Below are 27,798 nucleotides of genomic sequence, written 5' to 3'. Positions count from 1 at the left end.
GACAAAGCTAGATGCTTTTTCACTTAAATGTCACTCTTAAACACAAATCTTACATAAAAGCTGCTACATACAATCTTGATTTAATAGTGTTCTAGGGAAAATGAAAGAAAATGGACTCTGAACCACATTCATACAATGGAAGGGGGAGGAAGGAGAAAAGTTGCAGCACTGATAATATTATCGCCCTCCATCTCACTCCAGGTCAAGCACACCTTCCACTCTGACAATCAAAGGCATTTAGAAAAGAGGTCCTTTTTGCCCTCCCTACATCCCATCCCCATATTATTGAAATACTAATGGGAAAAGCTCATTGTAAATAAAGTTTCCCCAGAAATTTCCCAGAATTGTGATATAAGTTGCTTTCTGGGAAGTAAACTGGTAAATTCTACATATAATGTATAAAATCAGACCCTTATAAAAATAACTCAACTTATGATATAGTCAAGAAGTGAGTGGTAAATATAATTAATTACTCTGTTAAATCAAGAAAATCAGAGTACAATTTTAGGCCATATTGGGATAGTCCTGGCAAGAATCAGCTTTATCATGATTAATTACAACTACTATACTAAAGCATGAATTGCAGGCTTTATTGTAAATATCATATATTTTATAATGTTGTAGAAAGAAAATGATGTGTAAGAACTTAAGTGAAAAGGGGATTACAAAGATGTCAGGAACCATTTTGAGTGGCAATCTATACATAGAAATTATAAAACTTAAAGATAAAAATGTATCAGAATACCTTATGAATATAAATCTGTCAACTCACCAGTGTTAACCTAAAAATAAAAGGCCAAAGTGAGAAGCAACAAGCATTTATTTGGGATCCAAAAGCTATTCTGGAAGCACGGATTTGGGCAGAAACTTAATGTTCTAAGTAGGAGTTGATGGCAAGGGGTATTTGAGAACGGTAATGGGAACAAATATACAGACAGAAGGAAGGGATTTCTATAGGCGCAGACAGATTAACATAGTGATGCTAATTCTAAAGAATGACTTTAATTTTCAGTTGGGAGACATTTTTATTAGCTTTTTTTGTTATCTTTGCAAAGAGTTATTTGGGATACAATGTTGCTTTAGGCCCAGTTCAAAGGTTATTTTGCCAAGTTTTAACATCCAAAAGGTATGAGAAGTAAGACATGCAATGCAGTGGCTCTGTTTATATTATTTTTACACCAGTAATGGCTTCTAATTCTCTAATTCTAAATATCCAATGCTCAATCTCTGATTATCCTGCGCCTGTACTCTGATATTAAATGACAGTTCAAGTCCAAACAGAGAATGTTAAGGAGCACAAGAGCCTACTTATCTTCCGTTTGTATCATACACATCAATGGAAGATAAGTTTCAGCTTATTGATGTGTATTATATTCCAACTGATGCGTAATATGCTGTCAATGAAAACAATGAATCTGTCTGAGAAAAATGGAATGTAATAGTTGGTATTATTTTGCTTTTGACCAGCCTGTAAAGAGATAAATCCAGATAAATGGAGGAACCACATCATATTGTTATATCAGTATCTAACCCCTTAGCAATTAGACAAAAATTGGGAGAGGAGGCTCATGCTCCCTCCATTTGTCTGCAGACAGGCTCTCCAGTATACAGTATACAATAAAATGCTCAATAGATGTTCATTGTGTGAATGAATTTATGAATTAAGGTGTATACTTATTTTATATAAGTTGAATAGATGACAGCCTACTGGAAAATTCTCTGGAGTTCACTTATGCAAGCTTACACAAAATTCTAAAAGGCAAATATTCATCTCTTTAATGGTGGATACCAATTCAACCACATGTTCATGGAGAATTTCCCATTCATAAGTAGATCTTCATCATCTTGCAAATTGACATGTGAGAGTTAATACAAGGAATATCATTCCAGCCCCACGAGACTTGGAAAGGAGCACTCAGTATAACACAACGCTCAGCAGGATTATTGGGTTCACCTGGATGCCAGAATCTGAAAGGGGGAAAAAAATCAGGATGTGTTTTCAGATCTTGAGAAGGGTTAGGAACAGTGAGGGAGGGGGCAGGAGTTGAACTGTGCAAAAGTCAAAGCAGATATGCTCATTTCTTTTCCATTTATCATGCAGTTTTTTTCTCCATCTGTGTCTCTGGCATTTCCCATGAAAACTGTTCCTACACATCTCCCAGAGTCATGTCATCTTACTGCATTAAACACTTTCCCAGCAGATATCCCAGAGGCTCCCTTCTATTTGTCCATGCCCTGTTCTAGGGGACTGTCAATCCATAGGCTCCCTTAAATGATGGCAAGGTTTACCCTGGTTCTGAGTCTTAATGTAGTTTGTTCCTTTTTTTTTTTTTTAAAGGCATCAGATTATTTATTTGGCTTCACAAACTCTATCTGGTCTTCAAATTTTATTGGCTCTTCTAATTAGTTCATCCTTTTATACTTTCTGCATACTCTAGGCATAGAGAGAGCAGTTTATAACTTTTAAAAATATATATTTATTTATTTATTGTTGAAAGTATTATAAATTTCCCCTTTTTCCCCCCATTGACACCCTCCACCCCACAACCCACTGTCCCAGGCCTTCATTACACTATTGTCTGTGTCCATGGGTTATGCATATATGCATATAAATTCCCAGGTTAATCTCTCCTGACACCCCCCCACCCCTCCTTCTCTCTGAGATTTGTCAGTCTGTTCCATGCTTCTATGATCCTGTTCAATGAATCTATTTTGTTCATTAGTTTATTTTGTTCATTAGATTCCACATATAAGTGAGATCATGTGATACTTGTCTTTCTCTAACTGGCTTATTTCACTTAGCACAATTTGTTCCTTTTTTTTAATGTACTGCTTTTGGAGTCTAAAGAAGTAGTTAAAATCTATAAATCCAGCCCAGCTGATGTGGCTCAGTGGTTGAGCATCAACTTATGAACCCGGGAATCAAGGTTAGATTCTGGGTTGGGGCACATACCCAGGTTTTGGGGATTGGGCTCAATCCCCAGTCGGGGGGGGGGGGGTGGTGGTGCAGGAGGCAGCTGATCAATGCCTCTCATCATTGATGTTTCTATCTCTCTTTCCCTCTCCCTCTCTCCGAAATTAATAAAAACATATATATATTTTTTAAAAATCTATAAATCTTCTATTATGCCTGTTATCTTGGACAAGTTCTTTAATTTCCTTTATTTACATATCTAAAAAATAAAGAATAGAGTAATATCCCTATATATTTCACACAGTTGATACAAGGATTAAAAATGGTAATGTACTTAAGAGTTTTAAAAGACCTACACAAATGTGGGATATTATAAAACTATCAGAATTTAGTTCATTTGTTTTATGAGATAATAAATATTAACAATTGATTATGATCTTAATTAATATGACTATGTGTTTGTTTAGCAATATAGATGTGTGGTTAAAAACCCAGACTTTGATGTTAAATAGACCTGGGTTTTAAGGGCCATTGTCATCACTGCCGGATAACATGCACTGAGTTATCTAAACTCTCTAAACTCAGTTTCCTCAGCTGTACAGTGAGAAAAACAATAGCATGTACTTCACAGAGTTCTTGTGATGACTGAATGAGATAATAAATAAAATTATTTAACTTTGTGACAAGAGTTGTAAGAAGAGTGAGCTATTTTATTTTAATGCCTGATAGTATGGACATCCTAAAATGCCTGATGATTCAGGACTCAGGATTTCTTTATCTACTTCTATACTCACGTGGCACTTTTATTGTATGGTGTCTGATCAACCCATTGCCAGGCTCGTTTCCCCTCTGGGTCTGACAGCCCCAAATAATAAGCATATTTTTTATCCAGGTTCTGAGTGATAAAATCCTGAGGAAAGAAAAGAAAGGAGTTATGGTCTTTTGAGTATTCAAGTTGAATTGAGTTATTTATGGTCTTAGGAAGAAGAGGAGAAGATCCAGGAATAGCCACATGGGGGCTCTGCCCAGGAGTCTGGGCCTTCTCTGGCTGTGCAGTACAGGATCACTGACATCACCTGTGAGCCTGATGCTTGTCTTAATTTATTCGGGCTGCTACAACAAATTCCACAGACAGGGGAGCTTATAAACAACAGACTTATTTCTCACAGTTCTAGAAGCTGGAATTCCCAATCAGAATACAAGCATGGTTGGGTAAATCCCTCTTCCTGGGTCATAGCTGGCACCTTCTGGTCGTCCTCAAATGGTGGAAGGCAAAGGAGCTGTTTGTGGTCTTTTTCAAAAGAACACGAATCTGATTTATAAGGGCCCCACCCTAATGGCCTAAGCATCTCCCAAAGACCCCAATTCCTAGTATCACCACTTTTGGAAATTAGCATTTCAACATATAAATGTAGAGGGGACACACATTCAGAAGAGAGCAGTGTTCAATACATATGGAAGTGATTTCTATCCATAATCGTAATGAATTCTCATCTCAAACTCATTCCTACTTTTTTCTTCAGTAAGAGAGGGTTTTCTTCAAAGTTATGCATGAGTAAACTTTTGCACATTAAATCTGTTTCTTTCATAACCTAAGAGATTCTTTTACATATTTTATTCCCCTATTTGACTTAATACTGCTCCTCAGTTAATAATTTAGAAAACATTTACACGTTGAAATAATATGCCGATATTTCAGGCTTAAATGTTTTCATCTTTCCACTCAACCCCCACATATTATATTTTAAGTGTCTCCATTTATTTTAGGGGAATTTAGTTTTATGGAAGCAGGAAGAAGATGTGAAATTTCATTGAAAGCCGTTCGGCACAGCACCAATATCCCAAAACAATGAAAACATCCTCCTTAGCCAAGAGAGGCGTACAAAACCCACACAGGATTTTTGGCTCCATTATCTATCAGAGCATACCTGCTCTTCCTTGGTATTGATCACCAGCAGGTGAGCCTTCATTTCCGAGCAGTTCTTTTTACTATCCATCCAATTTCTGACTTTAGTAGAAAAAAAGTAGCAATGGAAATTAAATGACTTCCAATTCTTTGGGCAGCAGCTCCAGACGTTCTCTGTATTGACAGAAGACCATGTAGATGCAATATAAGAAAAGTAATTTGCAAAGTGTGTATCACAATTAAGGACCAAGGGGAAGCTCATGAAAACCAAGTCAGACAGCAAAAGACAATACCACATAATTTTACTTACATGTGGAATCTAAAGTACAAAAAAAAATAGAGCCTGGCCGGCATGGCTCAGTGGTTGAGCATCGACCTATGAACTAAGAGGTCACGGAACAATTCCCAGTCAGGGCACATTCCCAGGTTTGGGGCTCAAGCCCCAGTAGGGAGCGTGCAGGAGACAGCTGATCAATGACTGTCTCATCATTGATGTTTCTCTCTCTCTCTCCCTCTCCCTTCTTCTCTCTGAAATTAATAAAAACATATTTAAAAAAATAAAAACATACTCATAGATACAGAGAACAGACTGGTGGTTGCCAGAGGGAAAAGGGGTTGTGTTGGGAGCCGGTGACGGGTCTGGACATGGTCCACGCCACATGAGGGGGTCTGGAGTCAAGGACTCGACCCTCCCCACAATTACCCTTGATATTGAGAGCCCCTTAGTGTCTGGACATGGTCCACAAGTTCCTGTGAGGAGCCGAGATAAGGATAATTACCAAGGCCTGGGCTCATGCAGAAGGCAGGATGTTTACTTTGAAAGAACTAGTTTGTATCACCCTCACCCCATTATCACTTGTTTGTTACTTATTATATAATAAAGGCGTTGAAGCCCTTTGGGGTGCTCCTCATTGGAGGGCAGCCCTCCTGATCCCATAACTTTGTTGTCTCTTTAATTCCCACCGCTCGAACTCAGGTTTGTTCGTTTCTCAGGCTGGCTCCTGACAAGTGGCACCCGAACAGGGACCTGAGTCCTCGCGACGCAGCTTAAGGTAAGGTGAGGACCCCTCTGTATGTGGGCGGCACGCCAGAAAAGGAATTGGGGGAAGGGGAGCATTTTTGTTTTATAGTCAGGAGGAAAATAAGATGGGGCAATCTAGTTCAACACACAGGCTTTTTGTTCAAATGTGACGTTCTATGTTAAGAACAAGAGGAGCAAAGGTTTCTGAAGAACATATTTTAAAGTTTTTAAAATTCATAGAGACAGTCTGTCTTGGTTTCCTGAAGAAGGTACAGTTAATATAAAAACATGGGAAAAGGTAGGGGGAAAATTACGAGACTGGTATCATGCACATGGGCCAGAAAAGGTGCCCATGGATACATTCTCTCGCTGGAGCCTAGTCCGTGATTCCCTTGATCCCAGTCATGAGTTTGAACGTGAAACAGGGAGTATAGAGCAAAAAGAGGAGGCTCCTATATTAGAGGAAAAGTTAGAAGGATGAGAGAATGTACAGAGAGGGGGGTAGGGCTCCCGAATGGGATGCCGAGGAGCTCCCACCAGAAGAGCAGGCTGAACTAGGTGACGCGGCTGCTCGTGACAATCATAATAACCTCTATCCAGCTGTGACTAATACAACTAAGGAGGTAACTCCAGAGATTGTCAGGCAGTTGACGCGGTTGGTGCAATCTTTACAAACTTCTGAACAAAAGCCAACTTTCCCTTCTGCTTCGCCTGCCTCTCCATGGAAAAGAGATTATCAGGAAAATTCTAAATTGAATAATTGTAACAGGGAAAATAATGTAAATTATCCACGCATGGAAAAACAGATCAAAGATACCCTGTCTCCACTGCAAAGAACGCTCTTGAAAGCGCAAGAGAGTGGAGAGGAGGTGTGGAATTCTGGGTTTGCCGTCTTGCCAGTCTCTGAGCAGCCAAACCCTAATAATCCTAATCTGGTGCAAAGATATTACACTCCTTTGTCATTCAAAATGTTAAAGGAGCTAAAACAGGCTCAATATGGGCCCACTGCTCCGTATACTTTGACCATCCTAGGAAACATTGCTACTGACGCTTTAACTCCTAATGATTGGAAATCTATAGCTAAAGCATGTTTAACAGGAGGAAAATATTTATTGTGGACATCAGAATTTTATAATCGTTGTCATGAGGCTGCAAACAGAAACAGGGCAAACAATATTCCTATAATTTATGAGATGTTAGTAGGAGAAGGGCCTCACTTAACCAATGATGCACAAGTAATCTACCTTCCGGAGGCTTATCATACAGTTAATGCACTAGCCTCTAAGGCCTGGCCTACACCTGGCAAAAAATCAGAAGAAATAGCCAAAATAAGGCAGGGACCTGAGAAGCCTCACCAAGATTTTGTTTCCAGATTGCTTCAGGCAGTTAATCGCTTAGTGCCTGACGGAGAGGCAGGAATGTTGCCAGTCACACAGCTGGCTTATGAGAATGCAAATTCAGCATGTCAATCCGCTATTAGACCTTGGGAAAAGAAGGGTTCACTATCGGATTATGTACGTCTCTGTGCCGATATTGGACCATCACATATACAAGGGTTGACATTAGCCGCAGCACTGCAAGGAACTATTCAAGGAGTAAAGAAACAGCACCAAATGGCTTCAATGCCTTTATTATATAGAAAGTAACAAACACGTGATAATGGGGTGAGGGTGATAAAAACTAGTTCCTCCAAAGCTGCATAAACACTCTTTCAGAGTAAACATCCTGCCTTCTCCATGAGCCCAGACCTTGGTAATTATCTTTATCTCGGCTCCTCACAGGAACTTGTGGGGAGGGTTGAGTCCTTGGCTCCAAGCCCTCAGGCTACATGGACCATGTCCAAACACTTAGCGGGCTCCCAACATCAAGGGTAATTGTGGGGAGGGTCGAGTCCTTGACTCCAGCCCCTCAGGTGGCGTGGACCATGTCCAGACACGTCACCTGCTCCCGACAGGGTTGGGGGCCTAGTGAAAAAGACAAAGGGATTAAGAAGTACAAATGGGAAGTTACAAAATAGTCTCGTGGATGTCAAGTAAAGCATAGGGAATACAGTCAATAATATTGTAATAACTATGTATAGTGCCAGGTGAGTACTTGGAATATTGGGGAGAGCACTTTATAAAGTAAGTGCTGTACACCTGAAACTAATATAATATTGAATGTAAACTGCAATTGAAAAATAAAATTCTCTTTAAATTAAAAAAGTAAAAATAAGTAAAGCCAAACTCACAGAAACAGGGAGTACAATAGCAATTGCCAGGGGCTGGTGGTAAGGGAAATGGGGAGATGTTGATTAAAGGGTACAAACTTTCAGCTCTAAGATGAGTAAGTTCCGGGAATCGAATATACAGCATGGTCACTTTAATGAATAATACTGTATTACATAATTGATAGTTGTTAGTAGAGTATATTTTAAATGCTACCATCACACATAAAAGGTAATTATGTGAGGGGATTAAGGTAACTAACCTTATTGTGGTTATTACTGAAATGTACATGTATCACCTCATCACACTGTAGTCCTTAATCAACAATATCTCAGTAACTCTGGGGGAAAAATTAAGAAAGAAGGGGGACCACATGGAAACTAGAACCGCCATCTTCACCCAGAGGTAACAAGGAGCCACACCCATTAGATGTCAAGGTCAAGTCTATCTACATCAGGCAGTAACAAAGCAGGGCCTCTTTATTCTTGCCAGAGTGGTGTCAGGAAAAGCCAGCTAAACCAGAAGGTTTAAATAAGATTCAGATGCTCAGGACATAATACAAAAATGTCCAGATTTCAATAGAAAATCTAAGAACCACAAAGTTCTCAAAATTAATTTCAGAAAAGAAAATAAATACATGCCAGTACCAAGCAAACAGAAATATTAGAATTATCTGACCAAGATTTTAAAGAAACCATGACAAAGATGCTACAACAAAAAAGTTCAAACATGTATGAACCAAGGGATAAAATAAAAAGCCTCAGCAAAGAAATAGAAAATCTCAGCAAAGAAATTAAAGTGTAAAACAGAAACAGACGGAAATTTATAAATGAAAAATATAATAACGAAAATAAAAAGCTCAGTGGGTGGGCAAACAGCAGAATGGAGAGGCCAAAGAAATCAGTGAATTGAAAACAGAATAACAGAAATTACCCAACTGAACACAGAGACAAAATAAACTGGAAAATAACCCCAACATAAATAGGCTTCCAGTTTCCAGTCAAGCATATAAGAGGCTTTGTTGGAGGAGGTCATCAGGGGGATATAACTGCCAGCTGACCTGTGAGCTGGACCCAGTCAATCAGGGGCTCCTCTCCTCCTCCCCTGTCTTTGGAATATACGTTCCACTTGCCCTTTCCTTGCTAGAAACTGCCCCAAGGACATAGTGTTGAGATAATAATGTGGTGTTGAGATCCACCTGGATGGTATACTGGACCCAGTTAAAACCTCTATATCAGGAGTGGGGAACTTTTTTCTGCCAAGGGCCATTTGGATATTTATAACATTATCTGAGGGCCATACAAAATTATCAACTTAAAAATTAGCTATGAAAAAAGCTCCTAGATTTATTGAATTTCTAGTCCTGCCTGTGGTTGCCTTGGCAGGGCCAGACCAAATGATTTTGCAGGCCGTATATGGCCCATGGGCTGGATGTTCCCCAGGCCTGCTCTTTATAAACTTAAAATTTTGCTGGGTGGGGTGACATACTGGTATTGGTGCCACTCAAGATAAGCCTCATAAATAAGTTCCTTTGCTCATTAAAAGTACCGCCTACCAATCTGGAGTGGTCTGTGTTTTTCTTAGGACTTTCCTTGCCCTCCATGCATGGGGGCTAGTTTACAAACCAAAAATTGGCAAGTGAACCAGAAGACTGAAGAAATGGGCCTTAGGAAAGAGACATCCATGGGAGAAATCCCAAGTCTGACATTGACCTCTATGTGGGGAGAAGTCAGACTTTATCAGATGCTTATGGACAGACACATGAGTATGAGGACACTGGTTTGGTGTGCTTGTTTGATTGACTGTGCAGAGCGCAACTGTGGCAAATAAGAGAAACAAATGGCTGCCACACTGGACTAGTGGCTACTGTGGGCAGTTCAGCAACCAATGCCCAACTAGAGGCTGAAGCTTGAGCTAGAAAGTTAGAAGAAAAGCTAAAGAAAGTCATGCAGGTGTCCACTACTCTGTTATGTTCCGGGCTAGCAGACAAGGTGGGAGAGCAGAATAATAACTTCGAGACCTTAACATGCTATTTTGCAAAGCTAAAATATGAAAGTGGCTTTAAAACTGGGTGATGGGTAGAGGCTGGAAGAGTTTTGAGGTGCATGCTAGAAAAAGCCTAGATTGCCTTGAATGGGCTGTTGGTAGAAATATGGGGCCAGGGGAGCACTTGAAATATCAGGGGGATCACTCTGTAAAGTACATGATTGTCTAAACACTATGCTGTACACCTGAAACTAATACAGAATAATATTGAATGTAAACTATACTTGAAAAAAAATTTTTTTAATTTTAAAAGACTATTTTCTTGCACAGACATATTAGAGATATTCATATATGAATGTTATACCCTATATATCTATAGACCTAAAGCTTGAAATGATCATGATACTCAGCTTCTTAGTGTGATCTACTTGTGAATCTTTTCAGAAATATTGATTGGGGGATCTTTACACAGTATAGTCAACAACTAAATTATAGACACATTAATTTTTACCTTCCATGGTCAAATTTTCTTTCATACATTCCAATGCTGTGTGAGTAAATTCTTTTATAGTCTTTTTTTCTTTAAGAAGCTGAGAATATTTTTGAAAGAAAACTGAAAAAGAGAATAAGACCATTCATTTTCCTGGTAGTGTTATGACTTTGCTTTTTATTGTTACTTTCTTGAATTCTTTATAGAAACAAAACCTGCAAATGCCCAATTACTTGAGTAGAAAGATCCTGATTATGGGAAAGATTTCCTATCACCCCATATTCAATGTAACCCAAATCCTACTGATTTTAAAACCAGAGATTTCTCCAGGAATAGCTACAAGATGCGTAGTTGAAAGACATGTGACAGTTTCATTATTATGTGTCAAAAGGATTTATTCATATTCTCCTTCAATACTAAATGTACGATGCACACAAAGGCTAACCTTTGAAGGAGGAGGAATGGTGAAAAAAATGGATCCTGCTTCCACCACTCTGGGAAAGCCATCCTTGCACTGGTCATGGCTAATATCCCAGGTTTCCTTCTTTTCTTCCTCTTTGACCTCCTGCAATACTTGACTCCAGTTCTCTCCCCACTTAACTCTTGGCTTCAGCCAGGACCACTGAGCCCAGTCCAGACTACCAAATCACAAAATCATGAGCTAAATATATAGCTGCTGTTTTCATCCACTAAGTTTTAGGTTAGTTTATTAAGCAGCAGGAGATAATTGATAGAATAATCTTCAGGGGAAAAATTCACCCTCTTTAGAATGGTACACAACACTCTTCATGATCTGAGCCCCACTACTTTCTCCCACCTACAGCTTCATTTCTCACAGTTGACTTAGCACCATATGTTCCAGTCATTTATTCACAGGTTTCCTCACATTTTCCCATGTTCTCTCTCTTCTCTATGCCACCTCCTTCAGGAAGTCTATCTCAGCCTCCTATGCTTCTTATCTGTACAACACTACCATACAATGTTGTAACCACTGGTTCATGTGACCAGTTACTGCCATTTTCTGAACTTCTTGAGACCAATAACTATGGCTTGTACTCTGTCTGGCACAGTGTCTGACATAAGGTAGATGGCCATCATTGCTTATTGAATGACCAAATGGATGAATAAAATATCTACCCAAATATATACTAGTTTTTATTCCTTTTTTTTTTCTTTTTAACAATTTGACAAATTCTTAAAGCCAAAGATATGCAGAAATCTACTTATTTGCCAAGTTGCCTTTTAGAATATCATGTCTTGGGCAATACAGAAATAATTAAAGTAAAAACTCAATGGGAAACTTTTCCTGGATATTTCTTCCCATATCCTTGTTCACTTGCTCATCCCAAAATATGTAAGTGTGCACTCAAAAAGACCTGGTCTTATAAACACTAAGGAAATATGAATTTGTCCTCTCACAACTGTCTAATGTAAAAATGGTGCCCTATATATTTCACTCTACAACACAAACTCCTGGACACACATATACTCTTCAATTTCTATAGAGTGTATTCCATTATTTTTATAGAAAAGTAACTAAATTCAAATAAAAAACAAAGTTTCTAATGGATTCCCACTAATTATATCACCTGTCCCCAGAGAAGACTTTTTTCCCTAAATTTCTGGATAAATCCCTTGTAAAGTACCAGAATCTAATGGAGACCCTCTGTTGGTGTAAGGAGGACATTCTTTATAGTTTCATTTGGATACTTACTGATAAAAGCGATAAAAAATGAGATTGCCAATAACAGCAGAAGCATCAGCAATAAGGGTAAGAGTACCTTGGGAAAACCAGGGTTACTTTTGTGAAGGCTTGTCTTCTCTTTGGGAGCTAAAGAAGAAATCAAATTAGTTTTATCAGTTGTAAATCCTGACCATTACTTACTCTTTCTCCTTCTCTCCCTCTTCTCCCTTTTCTCAGGTGGCATACTATTACTAACAATATGACACTGGAAATAACATAAACAAAGGAAGGAAATATGTTCATTGTAGAAGCTTTGGAAAATATGGAAAAGCATAAACCCTACTGTTGAGGACAACTGTTAATATTTTGGTATATGTCCTTCCAGCAATTTTTTAGGGTATTTATATATACATGCACATTTTCCCACATGATTGACACACCATATATACTAGTTTCTGACCTATTATTTTTTATATGCTGTATAATGACATTTTTATATCATAATTTATTCTACCACACTCTTTATTGTGGTTGGAGACTATTTCATTATATATTCAATTACTCTTCTAGACTGTTTCCATTTTTCATTGAATTTATTGAGGTTGCATTGGTTATTAAAATTATATAGATTTCAAGCATACAATCCTATAATACATTTATTGGGGTGACATTAGTTAATAAGGTTATATAGGTTTCAAGTGTAGATTTCTATAATATATGATGTGTCTTATAAACTTTCTTGTTAGCAGGGTTGGATACATGCCTAAATCCCAGTATACACAGACACATGCAATTTGTGCCTCAAAATATTTAAAAACTTTCCCTTAATGTCCAAAGAAATTGGAGATTTTTTGCCCCACCCTGGTGATTCCCAGAAACCTCACTCCTCCCTACTTGCAAGCTCATCCAAGCCATTTCCAGTGGCTTTTCTATGCAAGTGGCCTCTCTAGCCTCATGCTTAGGACTTTCCTAAAATCTCTCAAACAAGCAGCAGGTGGCCTCAGCATGCCCCATACTTCTCCATAAGTGGCCCCAGACCTGGCACTAGCAGCAGCCTGCATTGGTTCAGAGCTTGGCCTCTCCTGGATGCTTCCAAGCCAAGCACATATAGCAGCCATCTACGGATTTCTGTGTAACTTATGCTGGGTGACTCTGGGCAAGACATAGGCAGAGGCTGACTTTGCACCTCCTGGGAGGCCTCAGAAACAGTGCACCTGGTGGTCAGACTCGACCATGCTGGATTACAACCCTACAACATCCATGAGTGATACACCCAAAGGGCGCACTTGGTGAACACCAAAGCTCCACTGAAGTAAATCCTGCTCCTTAGGAGTGTCTCCAGCACAGCAGCTCTTTGAATGTAGTTTCAGCTGGTCCTTACAGCTGATTGGCCTGGGGGTCGACTTCTCCCAGTGACACCAATAGCAACCAAGGCTCAACTACAACAGGACAGTGCACACAGCCCACACAGGGGAGCACCTAGAAGGCCCAGCTCAAGTGATTGGGGAGGCTGAGCCACTGGACCCTACAGGACATCTACTACACAAACTCAATGCTACCAATTGCAGGAGACATAGCACCTCTACCTAACACATAGAAACAAACACCAGGAAGCAGCCAAAATGTGGACGCAAAAAAACATGTCACAAAGGAAAGAACAGACGAAACCTCCAGAAAAAGAACTAAATGAAATGGAGCCAAGAAAGCTACTAGATATAGAGTTCAAAACAATGGTTATAAGGATGCTCAAGGATCTTAGTAAGACTATTAAGGAAATTAGTGAGATCATCAATGACATAATAAAGTACCAATCAGAAATGAAGGCAACATGAACTGAAATGAAGAATAATTTACAGGGAATCAACAATAGAGTAGAGGACACTAAGAATCAAATCATCAGTTTGGAATATAAGAAAGCAAAAAACATCCAATCAGAAGACCAAAAAGAAAAAAAGAATCCAGAAGTATGAAGATAGTATAAGGAGCCTCTGGGACAACTTCAAGAGGCCCAACATTCACATTATTGGGATGCCAGAAGGAGAAGACAGCAAGAAATTGAAAACCTATTATAAAAAATAATGACAAAAACTTTCCCTGCCTGGTTAAAGAAATAGACTTAGAAGTCTAGGAAGCACAGAGAGTTCCAAACAAGAGGAACTCAAAGAGGCCCACAGCAAGACACATCATAATTAAAACGCCAAAGGTTAAAGACAAAGAGAGAATCTTAAAAGCAGCAAGAGAAAAGCAATTAGTTACCTACAAGGGAGCACCCATAGGACTGTCCGCTGATAACTCCACAGAAACCTTGCAGGCCAGGAGGGAGTGGCAAGAAATACTCAAAGTGATGAAAAGCAAGGACCTACAACTAAGATTACTCTACCCAGCAAAGCTGTAATTTAGAACTGAAGGTCAGACAAAGAGTTTACAGATAAGAAAGGGCTAAAGGAGTTCATCACCACCAGACCAGTATCACATGAAATGTTGAAGGGTCTTCTATAAGAAAAAGCTAATGAACAAAAGAATTTGACAAACCAGATAGACCCAGAGACATTGATGTATGTATGCAACAGACTGTCATATTTCAGAGGGAAGAGGGTAGGGAGGGTGGGGATGGGAAGAAATTAACCAAAGAAATTATATGCATATATGCATAAATGCATAACCCATGGACACAGACAATAATGGGGTGAAGACCTGGGGAGAGAGTGGGAGAGAGGTGGAGGGGGTCAATGGGGGGGGGGGATGAATGCAACACTGTAATACTTTCAACAATAAAGATAAATTTTAAAAATAATGAATAAATAAATAAATAAATAAAGCCAGAGCAGATAAATATAATCATCCCTGATCACATCCATAGGATAAGGTCAGATCTTTTTAGTCACTATTTGATGGTTAAAAATTATTTTCTCAAAGTAATGTCACATTACTAAGTTTATTATCTAATTTTTAGAAAAAAATACATATATACATTTATGTATATTTATGTCCGGAAGGATATACACTAGAATGTAAGTTATATTTATCTCTAGATGGTAGAACAAAATTTCATGTACCTCTAGCTTTTAATTTTTTCTACAATGAACATTTTAACATATAATAAAGAAGTTTTATACATTTTTAAGGGGGAAAATACAGTTTTCCTGAGTATTCTCCATATCTCAGCAGAGGAATTTTGGAAAACATGAGCATCATGACCACCCTATCATGGCTTCTTAGACTCTACATGCTTTTTTCTCTCTGTTTTGCTCTATATCTGAGATGTCAGAGATGCTACTGAAATTACATTTTATCTACTCCAAAACTTAGTTGAATCCATCTCAGAGATGCACTATGCAATGGGTTATCTCATTACAGAACAATTTCCCTGGAGATATAAGGGACTTTATAAGACTTTCTAGTCTTTTATCTGCAATGATCTTTTGTTCCACTTTAGTCCAGCATTAACAAATACACCCAGGGCACTCTCCACCCAAACTCTTGTTTCTTTAATTGGTCAAGAAACAAAGCCCACTAGTTCATTACTCTGCAGGAGCTATGGATAATTTAGTGGGCTTTGTTATTGCTGACTGCAGTCTCACTGAGCCTCAGAAAACTCAGGAGGACCACTTTCCCCCATAATTACCACCCTCCTTAGCTCATCTCAGTTTTTTCTAGTACAACTGTACAAACTCTAATACTTCTCTTCAGGCAGTTTAATCTTATGAGAATCCTATATTTCCAAACTGTGGCCAGTCAGAAAACCAGTATCTAATATCACCTATGTTTTGTTTATAGTATTCTCTCTTCATTCTTCATCTCATCATTAATATCATTAATTCTGATAACCAGAAAATGTTTCTTACCTGCAGGAGGCTCTGATTTGGTGCCTAAGGACTTGGATTCATTTGTGAACCTCACTTCAGCATAAGTGATCTCTGAAGTCATATTGAGAAGTGACCCTCTGCTCTCTTCAAAAAAATCCTCTTTATCTCTTCCTTAAAACATCCTAAAATGAAAAACAGACAGGATGGTGACTTGTCATACTTCCTATTATGCAGCCAAATGAGAACAGATGCCACAGATTGTAAGTAGCCCTGAGAGGAACCTCATGAGAACTTAAACCTCAAGACAGAGGCCCATTCTCCAGGACCAGCATGGTGGAAGTTATAGCCTTTAAACATATGCTAGCAAAAGTGAAAAAAACTAGGAACTCAAAGGGTAGAGGAAAGAAATAAGAAGTAACATAAAAGAGGAATTAAGCAACTAGAGAAGTCTTTCATGAGAACTGTGTTATTTGAACTCACCAGCAAGAATAAAATTTAAGTATTTGTATGCATCTATATGCAAACAATTATTTGCAGACAGACCAATCTTGGCATATACTCACTTAGGCTGCATTCTCCTCACCATCTGTTGCTGATCAAGGACACCACATTCTAAGAGGATCATTGAAAAAAACTTATGTCAGCTTCCTACTTTTAACAGTCAGCATCCTCTAATATATTGGGGAAGTGAAACTTTAGATGGTATGCCTTCTGAATCTTCTCAGTGCTGTCTGATCTTCCCTGTTGTTCTTAACTAACTCCATCATGAATCTCCATTTATTTTGCTACAGTCACCTCCAGCAACTTCTGAAAGTGACTCTCTGTTGGGTGTTAGAGGAGTAGGCCACCCTTCTCTATTCCACCCTTCTCTATCCCTTTTAATCCCCACAACAGCGCAACAAAAGACTATGCATGTATATATAACTATTTTTTTAACAGTTAGGATAATTTAATGAAATTGCAGTTTAGAAGGAGATAAACTGAGTGTTAAATATGATTATATGATTTTTTTCCAAAGGCCAAGAGAAAAACACTCCAAACATTAAATCCTCTGTGTGAAATCTTTTCATAGACCACCTCCCAGCTCACACCTGACACAGCTATCCCCAAATAATCCTCCTTTTAATCCCCCCACTTAACTCATCCCTCTCCTATCACACACACACTTCTATATTTATTTCTATATCTAAGCATTTTGAAAATATGAGCTCACACTAATACCTCTAATTCTAATCCAACACCAAAGAGTTCATTCCAGTTTTCTCCCTTTCAACAACTCCCTTCTATGACAATAAGAAATTTGCTTTCATTACCTTGAACTTCTTCCTTATTTGATCAATCCTCTGGATATAACCAATCTTCTATTCTTGCTGCCACTCCCTCCCTCACTAAGATGCCCTTCTGTCCCTGAATAGGCTCTGACTCCCCAGTCCAGACCCCCACTGTTGTTGATGTCCTCTTCATTCTGCTTGGGTGTTCTTGCACAAGGCCAACCAGCCCCCATGGACATCCTCCTCACCTTGCTCAGGTCTGACACCCTACACTAGGCCACCAGTACGAAATCACTCCTTACTCTTGCTGGACTGATTCTGGATACTGGCCCCTAACCCCCATTTTGAATGCATCGTTACCCCATTTAGGCTCTAACATCCTACACAATGACCTCATGTGTGTAAGCTCTCCTCACCCTGCCTGGGCTCTGCCTCTTCACACTGGGCTGCCCCGCCCCATGGACAGCCTTCTTATCCTGCTCAGCCTCTAAAACCCACACCAGTAAGGGAAAGGGAAGCTCTAATTCTTATAAATTTTCTAGAAAATCACTACAGCACCTAACAAGCACTTGCATGTGAACAGGTATGCATTCTCCTCCCAATAATAATCATTGATTATCAGAGGCTTAATGATCTAAGCTTGTAAGGAGAAAGCAAAATATATTCTTAAAGGAATCTCTCTTTCCATGGAGTAAGTCACAATCTAACTGGATTCCATTGTATTACAAGCAACCCATAAATCTGAGTGTCTCACAACAACAAACATTTACTTCTCCCTCACATTACATGTGGGCTTAGGGTCTGCTTAAGGTTGACTGTAACTCTGCTTGGCGCTTCATTAAGTGTTTTCTCATTCTGGAACTTAGGATCATAGAGAAGATACTTGTAAGCTGAAACATGTAGTAACATTCAAATCCTCAGTTCAGATAATATGTACATTCTATCCACTCTGATTACACTGGCCTGTGCAAGTCACCTGAGCAAACCTGTGAATGGGGCAGGGAAATACACTCTCCTGACAGGAAGACCTGTCAAGGGCAGCAAAGTGTAATACTATCACAGAAAGAAACACTTGAGAACAATAATATAATCTACCCAAATCCCTTTGTTTTAGTCATTTGAGCTGCCAAGATAAAAATAATATAGACAGCGTGGCTTAAACAACAAACATTTCTTTTGCAGAGTTCTGTTGACTGGGAAGTCCAAGATCAAGGTGCCAGATGTGAGACTCCTTCCCGCTTCCCAGATCATAGATTGCCATCTTCTCACTGCATCCTCACAGGACAGAAAGAGTCAAGGAGTTCTCTGGAGTCTTTTCTAAGGACAGTAATCCCATTTGTGAGAACTCCACCCTCATGACCTAATCAGCTCCTAAAGGCCCCTCCTACTGATACTATCACATTGGGGTTATAATTTCAACATATAAATTTTATGAGACACAAACATCCAGTCCATAGCATTCTTTAAATTATTTAGCCAAGGGATCTCTAGGGCAGTAATCTCAAAAATGGAACATACAAGTGCCCCAGGTAGTATAAAAGAGGAACTTCTAGGGCACAGAAATAAAATACTAGAACTTCTATTTATATGTATTTAAACTGTTAAGGAAAATAAGCCTTACTAATATATGGATTGAGTATAGGTTGCATGTAATGTGTGGTAGGGGATCTATCATGAGGAAAAAGAGCAGAGGTTCCACAACTCTAGTTCCTGGAAGGTAGCCTCTAAATCCTTGTATTTCCTGAGTAATAAGAGTGTCTTTGTTATTCATGGTGAGCCTTGACACTTTATATTAATGAAGTCACTCATAGTAGGCCCGGAGATAGTTTATGCTAACAAGATGATTCAAGATGGGGACTGGCCAAGCCAGAAAGACCAAGCATGGGATTAGAGTGTTGGGGCTTTGAGCTGTGAGATATCAGTCTGGAAAGGAGAGGGGAGCTGGAGATAGAGTTCGACCTTGCATCAAATGATTCAATCAAGTATGCCTATTGAAAAGGTTCAAAACAGATCTCCCCAAGATGTGACATTTTGGCATGCGAATTACTTTGAGCTGAAGTTCTCATGTTGACTCATGAGAAACTTATTTCTCCCTTTAAAAATTTCAGTAGGGGGCCTTGCCCATAATAAGACATAACATTTTATGACTTATCTAATTACTGAACATCTGCCCTTATTGTCCTGTGAATGACCTTTCTCCCCTCTAAAGCCCCAAAGTGCTTTACCTCATCCTCAGCTCAGAATTCCATATATACTTCATTTTAATTTTGTCTTCAAACACTTCGTATATGTGGGCTTCTCATATGCACGTAGGCAATTAAATTTGGTTATTTTCTCTTGTTAAACTAGCTCATGGAGATTTAATTATTAGACCAGCCAGAAGAACCTAAAGGGTAGAGAAGTTTCTTTTTCCCCACACTAATTAATAAACCTCAATAAAAATTCTGGGCACCAAAGCTCAGGTGAGCTCCCTGGTTGGCAATACTCTATGTATCATCACACATTAATGTGCCAAGAAGGTGACACATCCCTGGGGACAATGAAAGCTTCCCAATTGGGACCCTCCTAGACCTCACCCTATGTGTCTCTCCCTCATAGTTTGGGTAGGGTTTATGGTTTATGGAAGGAAGACCACAGAGGTGAAGTAACAAATCAAATGCATATGACATAAACATGACTTATCGCCCGGCTGGGTGTGGCTCAGCGGTTGAGCGTCGACCTAGGATCCGGGCGATCGGGGGGGGGGGGGGGGTTCGATTCCCGGTTGGGGCACATGCCCAGGTTGCGGGCTCGATCAATGACTCTCTCATCATTGATGTTTCTCTCTCTCTCTCTCTCCCTCTCCTTTCCTCTCTCTGAAATCAATAAAGGTATATTTTAAAAAAACAAAACAAAAAAACATGACTTATCATTGATGTTGTTAACCTTGATCACCCTGTCAATGTAGTGCTTACCAGGTTTCTCCATTATACAGGGTGGGGCAAAAGTAGGTTTACAGTTGTTCTTATGGAAAATAATACAAGAATAAATAATAATACAAGAATAAACTCTTGTGTTTCGAGTACTCACAATTGTAAACTTACTTTTGCCCCACCCTGTATTCTTTCTGCCTCCCTTTCCATACTGTACTCTTTGGAAGCAAGTCACCTAATATACCACACAGTAAAGACTGAGGAAGGGAGCTTCACCTCCTTCAGGAGAAAGCATCTAAATAAATTATTTGGAACTCTAATGCACAGGGAATTTGTCTATTCCCCATTCATTTACTCCATTATTTATATAAGTCTGAATTCATGGATATTTAGGGGGGTTATAATTTGGGTTGTAATCTAATACTACTCCATTTATTATGTTGCTCAGATTTCAGCTTTGGCCATTTTTTTAATTCTTTTTTTACTTTAAACAATTTTTTATTTTTCAATTACAGTTGACATACAATATTATATATTAGTTTCAGGTGTACAACCCATACATTAGACATTATATAACTTACTAAGTGATCATCCCAATAAATCTAGTTACCCATCTAACACCATATATAGTTATTATAATATTATTGACTATATTCCATATGCTGTACTTTACAATGCCATAATAATTCTGTAACTACCAATTTGTACTTCTTAATCTCATCACCTTTTCCACCCATTCCCATAACCATCTGGCAACCATCAAAATATTCTCTGTATATTTGAGTCTGTTTCTGTTCTGCTTGTTTATTTTGTTTTATAGGTTCAATTGTTGATAGATGTGTATTTATTGCCATTTTATTATTCATATTTTCAATCTTCTTCTCTCCTTCGTCTTCTCCTCCTCCTCCCCCTCCTCCCCCTCCTCCTCCTCCTCCTTCTCCTTCTTCTTCTTCTTTCTTCTTCAAGACCCTTAACTTTTCATGTAATACTGGTTTGATGGTGATGAACTCCATTAGCTTTTTCTTCTCTGGGAAGCTCTTTATATGTCCTCTGAATCTAAGTGATGGCTTTGCTGGGTAGAGTAACCTTAGTTGTAGGTTCTTGCTTTTCATCACTTTGACTATTTCTTGCCAATCCCTTCTGGCTGCAAAGTTTCTGTTCAGAAATCAGCTGACAGTCTTATGGGAGCTCCCTTGTAGGTAACTAATCACTTTTCTCTTGCTGCTTTTAAGATTCTCTCTTTAACCTTTTCCATTTAAATTATGATATGCCTTGGTGTGGGCCTTTTTGGGTTCATCTTGTTTGAGACTCTGTGCTTTTTGGATTTGTATGTCTATTTCCTTCACCAGGTTAGGGAAGTTTTCTGGCATTTTTTCACATAGGTTTCAATTCCATGCTCTCTCTCTTCTCCTTCTGGTACTCCCTTGATGTGAATGAGGCTCCATATGTTACCAGACAGGGGCCGGGCCTAGAGTGGGTCTGTCTCAGGCCAGCCAGTAGTGTGTGGGTTCTTGACTTCATGCAGGAAAGATTTCACAACACAAATCCAGGTGATTGTGAGAGTCATTTATTAAAGCTTGGTACAGTGAAACAAGGAAGGGCTTAGAGCAGAAGAAGCAACAGGCGAGAGCCTACGTGGTGGTCTGCTTTGGTTCCCTAGAAACATTTTAAGAAAGAAGTGAGCCAAGGTGGGGCTGCTGTTAGCTCACTGAGAAGTAAAAGTCACAGTGACAGAAGTAAGCCAAGGTGGGGCTGCTTTTAGCTCACTGGAAAGTCTGAACAAATGAGGGTCTTGGAGACAGGCTCAGGGGTAGTAAGCCCAGGATGAGCTGCCACTGCCCACTGCTCCCCTAGTTGCAAGTATTGTGGGGATCCTTAGAGTTTAGGAGAAAGAAAGTAAAAAGTTCATGCCCCAGAAAAGGCATGGGCATGCTCCAGAGTGAGCCCACACTGGTATCCTGTGTCTTGAGTTGAGAGACATCTAAGTACAAAGAAACATACCAAAAAAAGAGTGAGATACAATCACTGAATGAAGACTAGAGAGCTCTATCTGAGGGGCCATCATAACTTGGAGCAGGGGCAAGGATAGCACACACACAGGACACAATGCATATAATGAGCACTCTTAGAAGTGGAAGCACATGAAGTATGGCAGGCAAACAGATGACACAGCATCAACAGCCCTACATATGACCATTTAATAAGTAATCAAGAAAAATCAGAATTAATTTGCTTTTTCTCCTATCAGAAACAGTACCTTCACCATCTTGCCATATATAGTCCAGAGAACTGAAACAACTCACCATTCCACAGGATATCATGCTGGTCCATTCCCTTGATAGTATCATAGAGATACCATGAGAAGGGGAGGGCAATTTGGTACCTTAGATGCCTTGGTAAGAGTGGTCAAGGTGCTGATTTTTTTATGTGGAATTAGCAGCATCAGCATCACCTGGGAAGTTGTTAGAAATGCAAATTCTTGGGCCCCACCCTAGACCAACTGAATCAGAAATTTGGAGGGTGGGACCCAGAAATCTGTGGTTAAACAAGCCCTCCAGGTGATTCTGATGAATATCTAGGGCATTTAAATATCCCCTCCAGAATGAAAGTGATGGTACTTCTACAACACATTCAAAAAATTGTCTGAAAGCACATATACTAATAGACGTTTATTAAGGTGATAAATAAAGAAAAGGTGATAAAAAAAAAAAGAAGAAGAAGACAGCTTCATTTAGCCTGCACCATCCCACTCCCAGGCCAGCATGCTCAGAACCAAGAGGGAACTATCCAGCTAGAAAGAGTCTCCCTTATTGGGAAAGGAAGAGTGGGATGAGTGATCAGCTTCCTTAGCATTTTGGGGGACTTAAAGAAGGTCCTGCTTCAGTTTCACCCCATCCATACTGGCAAAGCTGAGACAATAGAGATGGCTAGGAACAAGGAAGAAAAGCTGGGGCTACCAACATCAGCCTGTTCAGTGACCTGCTCTGCAGACAAACCCAGCAGATTTTAACAGTGCAAAACTAACAGCTGCAAAACTAACAGCTGCAAATTTCACTCTACAGGTTTTCATATTTGCTGATGCCATCTACCCAAGTCTCTCTCCACTCCCTCCAACACCCCCACTTCAACCCTCACCAGAGTCCTTGAACCACAATAGCAGCTAGCCCAGGCCTCGATAAGATACCAGCACAGATTCCAGCAGCTGACCCCAAACACCATGTGACACTTGAGGCTAGCCTCCCTAGCTATCTTGCATGCTATCACTAGCCACCACTGCAGGGCACACATCAGAGGGGTAGAATTCTGCAACCACTAGAGAACACACCAATAGCCAGGGACCGCATAGCTGCCAGTGAACTTAGAGTTAGCTTCAGCCCTTGCTGCCTTCCCTGGACTCCACTGCTACATGTGTGTCTGCAACAGGCCCTAGCCACTTCATAGTCACCTGCAGCTGGTCCCCATAGCAAAATGTGCACACACCACCAGCTCTAGCCACCACCACTATCTGCTGTGGTCCCTAGCCCTGGATCTGGAGGCATTGCTGAGGACTCCAAAAGCCCTTACAGCCTCTGTAGACCCCTGGTAGTCCTCACCAAGGATCACAATTGCCAATGATGTGGACCTCAACAACCTGAGCTGGACACATTCTGCCCCTACCCCACCCCCACCCAGTACAATTACACACCCCAGTGCTTGGAGCCCTACATCACTACTTGGTGTCATGTGTGCTTCAGCATGCCCCCACCTACAGATGGAAGCATTCCTTTACCAAAGTCAGTCATAAGTCTGGAAGAGGTGACTGTTTCTTCAAATGCTCAGACAACTATGCACTAACTACAGGGATAATAAAGAATAAAGGAAACATTTAAAGGAATACAGCAAACCTCCAGTAACTGACCTCAAAGAAATGGAGATCAGGAATTAACTGACAAAAAAGTCAAAATAATTGTTCTAAAGATGCTCAGAGATATATAAGAAAACACAGGCAAACAATTTAATGATATCAGAAAAACAATACAAGGGAACAACACAGAACTTCAACAAAGACATAGAACATAAAAAAGAACCAAACAAATTCTGGAGCTGAAGCATACAATGACTGAACTAAAGAGTTCAATAGAGAGCTTCTAGAACAGATTTAACTAAGCAGAAGACAGAATCAGTGATCTATAACACAGATCCATTGAAATGATCCAATCAGGGGAGCAAAAAGATAAAAGAATGAAAAGGGAGGGAAAAACCCTACAGGACTTACGGGAAACTATTAAGACAAATAATCTATACATCATTAGAGTCCCAGAAGAAGAGAGGGAGAAAGGAACTCCATTCTGAGTCCTAGAGTTGGGGCCCAGAGTGGCAGGAGTGGTGCTTTGGGCCCATCCACATGAAAAGATGCTCAAAAGCAGTAATCAATAGCAAACTTCAAATAAAAACCACAAGACATCACCTCACACCTGTTTGAATGGCTATCATGAAGAAGACAGGAGATAATTGTTGGCAAGGATGTGGAAAAAGGGAACACTTGTACACTGTTAGTGGGCATGCAAGCTGGTACAGCCACTATGAAAAACAGTATGGCCCTTTATTGAACAAGATGGTGGTGTAGGTAACCGCTGTACCAGCCGCCTCCCAGAACCACATCAAAATCACAACTAAAATACAGAACCACCATCACTCAGAACCTCCTGAAATCTAGCTGAACAGAAGTCCTACAACCAGGGAACTGAAGAAGCAGCAAGACCAGTAGGAGGGGTGGAGACGCGGCCGCAGGCCCACACCTGGTGCCACAGGTTAAACCTGGGAGGGACATCTCGGTGGTGGAGGTTTTCCGGAGAAGTGAGGGGTCCCAGCCCCACATCAGGCCCCCTGCCCAGGGCTCCAGGGCCGGGAAGAGAAGTCTCCACAACTTGGGCTGTGAAAACCAGCGGGGACTATCACTGAGGGACACAGAGGGTGCGGGAGTCCCAGGCAGCTCCTCTTAAAGGGCCTGAGCACGGACTCACTCAGACGCGCTCCCTCTGAGCCCCAGAGCCAGGCAGCAGCCTGAAAGGACCTAGGACACTCGGGGAGGAGCTAACCTGCCTGAAATTGGGGTGAGAGATGGAGGGGCAGCTTCCTCCCAGGCAGAAGAGCTGGCAGAGGCCATTGCTCCTTTGGCGAGTCCTCCCCACACAAAGCGGGCACACAGGCACCATATTTGAATCTCCAGCACCTGACTCACACCTTTGGCCCCACCCCTTGATTCCTGGAGGCCCAGCCCCTCCCCACCTGCAGGCTCATCCAAACCATTTTCAGTGGCTTTTCTATGCAAGTGGCCTCTCGCGCCTTATGCTTAGGACTTGCCTAAAACCTCTCAAACAAGCAGCAGTGTGCCCCACATGGCTTGATAAGTGGCAGCTGGCCTGGAACTAGTGCCAGCCTGCATTGGTTCATAGCTTGGCCTCTCCTGGATGCCTCCAAGCTCAGCACAAGTAGCAGCCAACTACGGTTTGCTGTGTAGCTCATGCTGGGTGGCCCTGGGAAAGGCACTGGCACAGGCTGACTTTGCACCTTCAGGGAGGGCCCAGAAACAGTGCACCTGGTGGTCACACTCGACCACACTGGATTACAACCCTACCACATCCACGAGTGACACACTCAAGGGGCGGACTTGGAAAACACCAAAGCTCCACTGAAGTAAATCCTGCTCCACAGGAGTGTCTCCAGCACAGCAGCTCTTTGAATGTAGTTTCAGCTGGTCCTCACAGCTGATTGGCCTGGGAGTCAGCTCCTCGCAATGACATCAATAGCAACCAAGGCTCAACTACAACAGGACAGTGCACACAGCCCACACAGGGGAGCACCAAGAAGGCCCAGCTCAGGTGACTGGGGAGGCTGAGCCACTGGACCCTACAGAACACCTATTACACAAAGCCACTCTACAAATTCCAGAAGACATAGCAGCTCTACCTAATACATAGAAACAAACACCGAAAAGCAGCCAAAATGTGGAGGCAAAGAAACATGTCACAAAGGAAAGAACAGGAAAAATCTCCAGAAAAGGAACTAAATGAAATAGAGCCATACAAGCTACTAGATAGAGTTCAGAATTATGGTTAAGGATGCTCAAGGATATTAGTAAGACTATTAAGAAAACAAGTGAGACCATCGATGACATAATAAAGTACCAATTTGAAATGAACGCTACAGGAACTGAAATGAAGAATAATTTACATGGAATCAACAGTAGAGTAGAGGACGCTGAGAATCAAATCAGCAATTTGGAACATGAGGAAACAAAAAACACCCAACCAGAAGAGCAAAAAGAAAAAAGAATCCAGAAATATGAAGATAGTATAAGGAGCCTCTGGGACAACTTCAGATGGCCCAAGATTTGTATTATTGGGGTGCCAGGAGAAGAAAGAGAGCAAGAAATTGAAAACTTATTTGAAAAAATAATTACAGAAAACTTCCCCTACCTGGGGAAAGAAATAGACTTCCAAGTCCAGGAAGCACAGAGGATCCCAAACAAGAGGAACCCAAAGAGGCCCACACCAAGACACATCATAATTAAAATGCCAAAGGTTAAAGACAAGAGAGAATCTGAAAAGCAGCAAGAGATAAACAGTTAGTTACATACAAGGGAGCACCCATACGACTTCCAGCTGATTTCTCAACAGAAACCTTGCAGGCCAGAAGGGAGTGGCAAGAAATATTGAAAGTGATGAAAAACATGGAACTACAACCAAGATTGCTCTACCCAGCAAAGCTATCATTTAGAATTGAAGGTCAGATAAAGAGCTTCTCAGGCAAGGAAAAGCTAAAGGAGTTCATCACCACCAGACCAGTACTATGTGAAATGTTGAAGGATCTTCTTTAAGAAGCTAATGAACAAAAGAATCTGACAGACTAAATAGATCCAGAGACACTGAAGCATGCAACGGACAATCATATTTCAGAGGAAAAAGGGAAGGGGGGTGGAGGGTGGGAAGAGATTAACCAAAGAAGTTATATGCATGTGTGCATAACCTATGGACACAGACAATGTGGTGAAGGCCTGAGGAGGGGGTGGGAGGGAGGTGAAAGGGGTCAATTGGGGCAAAAAAAATGGGACACCTGCAATACTTTCAACAATAAAGGTAAATTTAAAAAAAAAGAAAAAGAATATGGCCCTAGCCTGTTTGGCTCAGTGGTTAGAGTATTGGCCCATGGACTGAAGGGACCTGGGTTTGAATCCAGCCAAGGGCATGTATCTCAGTTGCAGGCTTGATCCCTGGCTCCATTTGGGAGGCAACCAATCCATGTGTCTTTCTCACCTCGTTTCTGATGCACTCTCTCTCATTCTCTCCCCCACTTTCTGAAAACCAATGGAAAAAAATCTCCTCAGGTGAGGATTAAAAAAAACCCAATATGGAGGTTCTCCAAAAATTATAAATAAAACTATAATATAATTGGAAATTCCACTTCTGGATATATATCCAAAGGAAATAAAAACAGGATATAAAAGAGGTATATACACTCCCATGTTTACTTCAGCATTCTTCACAATAGTCAAGATAGGGAAACAAGCTAAGTGCCTGTTTACAATGAATGGATAAAGGTACAGTATATGTCTACAATTC

At 40.5% G+C, this 27,798-nt stretch overlaps 2 protein-coding genes across 2 annotated transcripts in view; one reads left to right on the top strand and one right to left on the bottom strand.

Moving 5' to 3' along the window:
- Window positions 1–803: 803 nt before the first annotated feature.
- LOC308552938 (C-type lectin domain family 4 member A-like) lies at window positions 804–16,605 on the bottom strand. The gene is made up of 7 exons (XM_081128390.1): window positions 16,578–16,605; window positions 16,054–16,196; window positions 12,239–12,355; window positions 10,546–10,647; window positions 4,843–4,994; window positions 3,709–3,824; window positions 804–1,968 (listed from the first exon to the last, which is right to left on the bottom strand). Exons 2-7 carry the CDS (start codon window positions 16,133–16,135, stop codon window positions 1,824–1,826), a joined length of 714 nt encoding a protein of 237 aa, XP_080984516.1. The 5' UTR covers window positions 16,136–16,196; window positions 16,578–16,605; the 3' UTR covers window positions 804–1,823.
- The window catches only part of C3AR1 (complement C3a receptor 1), a 65,014-nt gene continuing 43,058 nt past the window's right edge, over window positions 5,843–27,798 (top strand). The window contains exon 1 of the mRNA XM_081128388.1: window positions 5,843–5,872. The gene's annotated coding sequence lies outside the window, so the exon portion shown is untranslated. The remainder of the gene's footprint in view (window positions 5,873–27,798) is intronic.

The sequence above is a fragment of the Miniopterus schreibersii genome (genome assembly GCF_964146895.1).
Source record: "Miniopterus schreibersii genome assembly, chromosome: 2".
Classification (NCBI taxonomy): Eukaryota; Metazoa; Chordata; class Mammalia; order Chiroptera; family Miniopteridae; genus Miniopterus; species Miniopterus schreibersii.
Note: the sequence above shows the minus strand (reverse complement) of the source record. Positions and strands in the feature narration are given on the sequence as shown.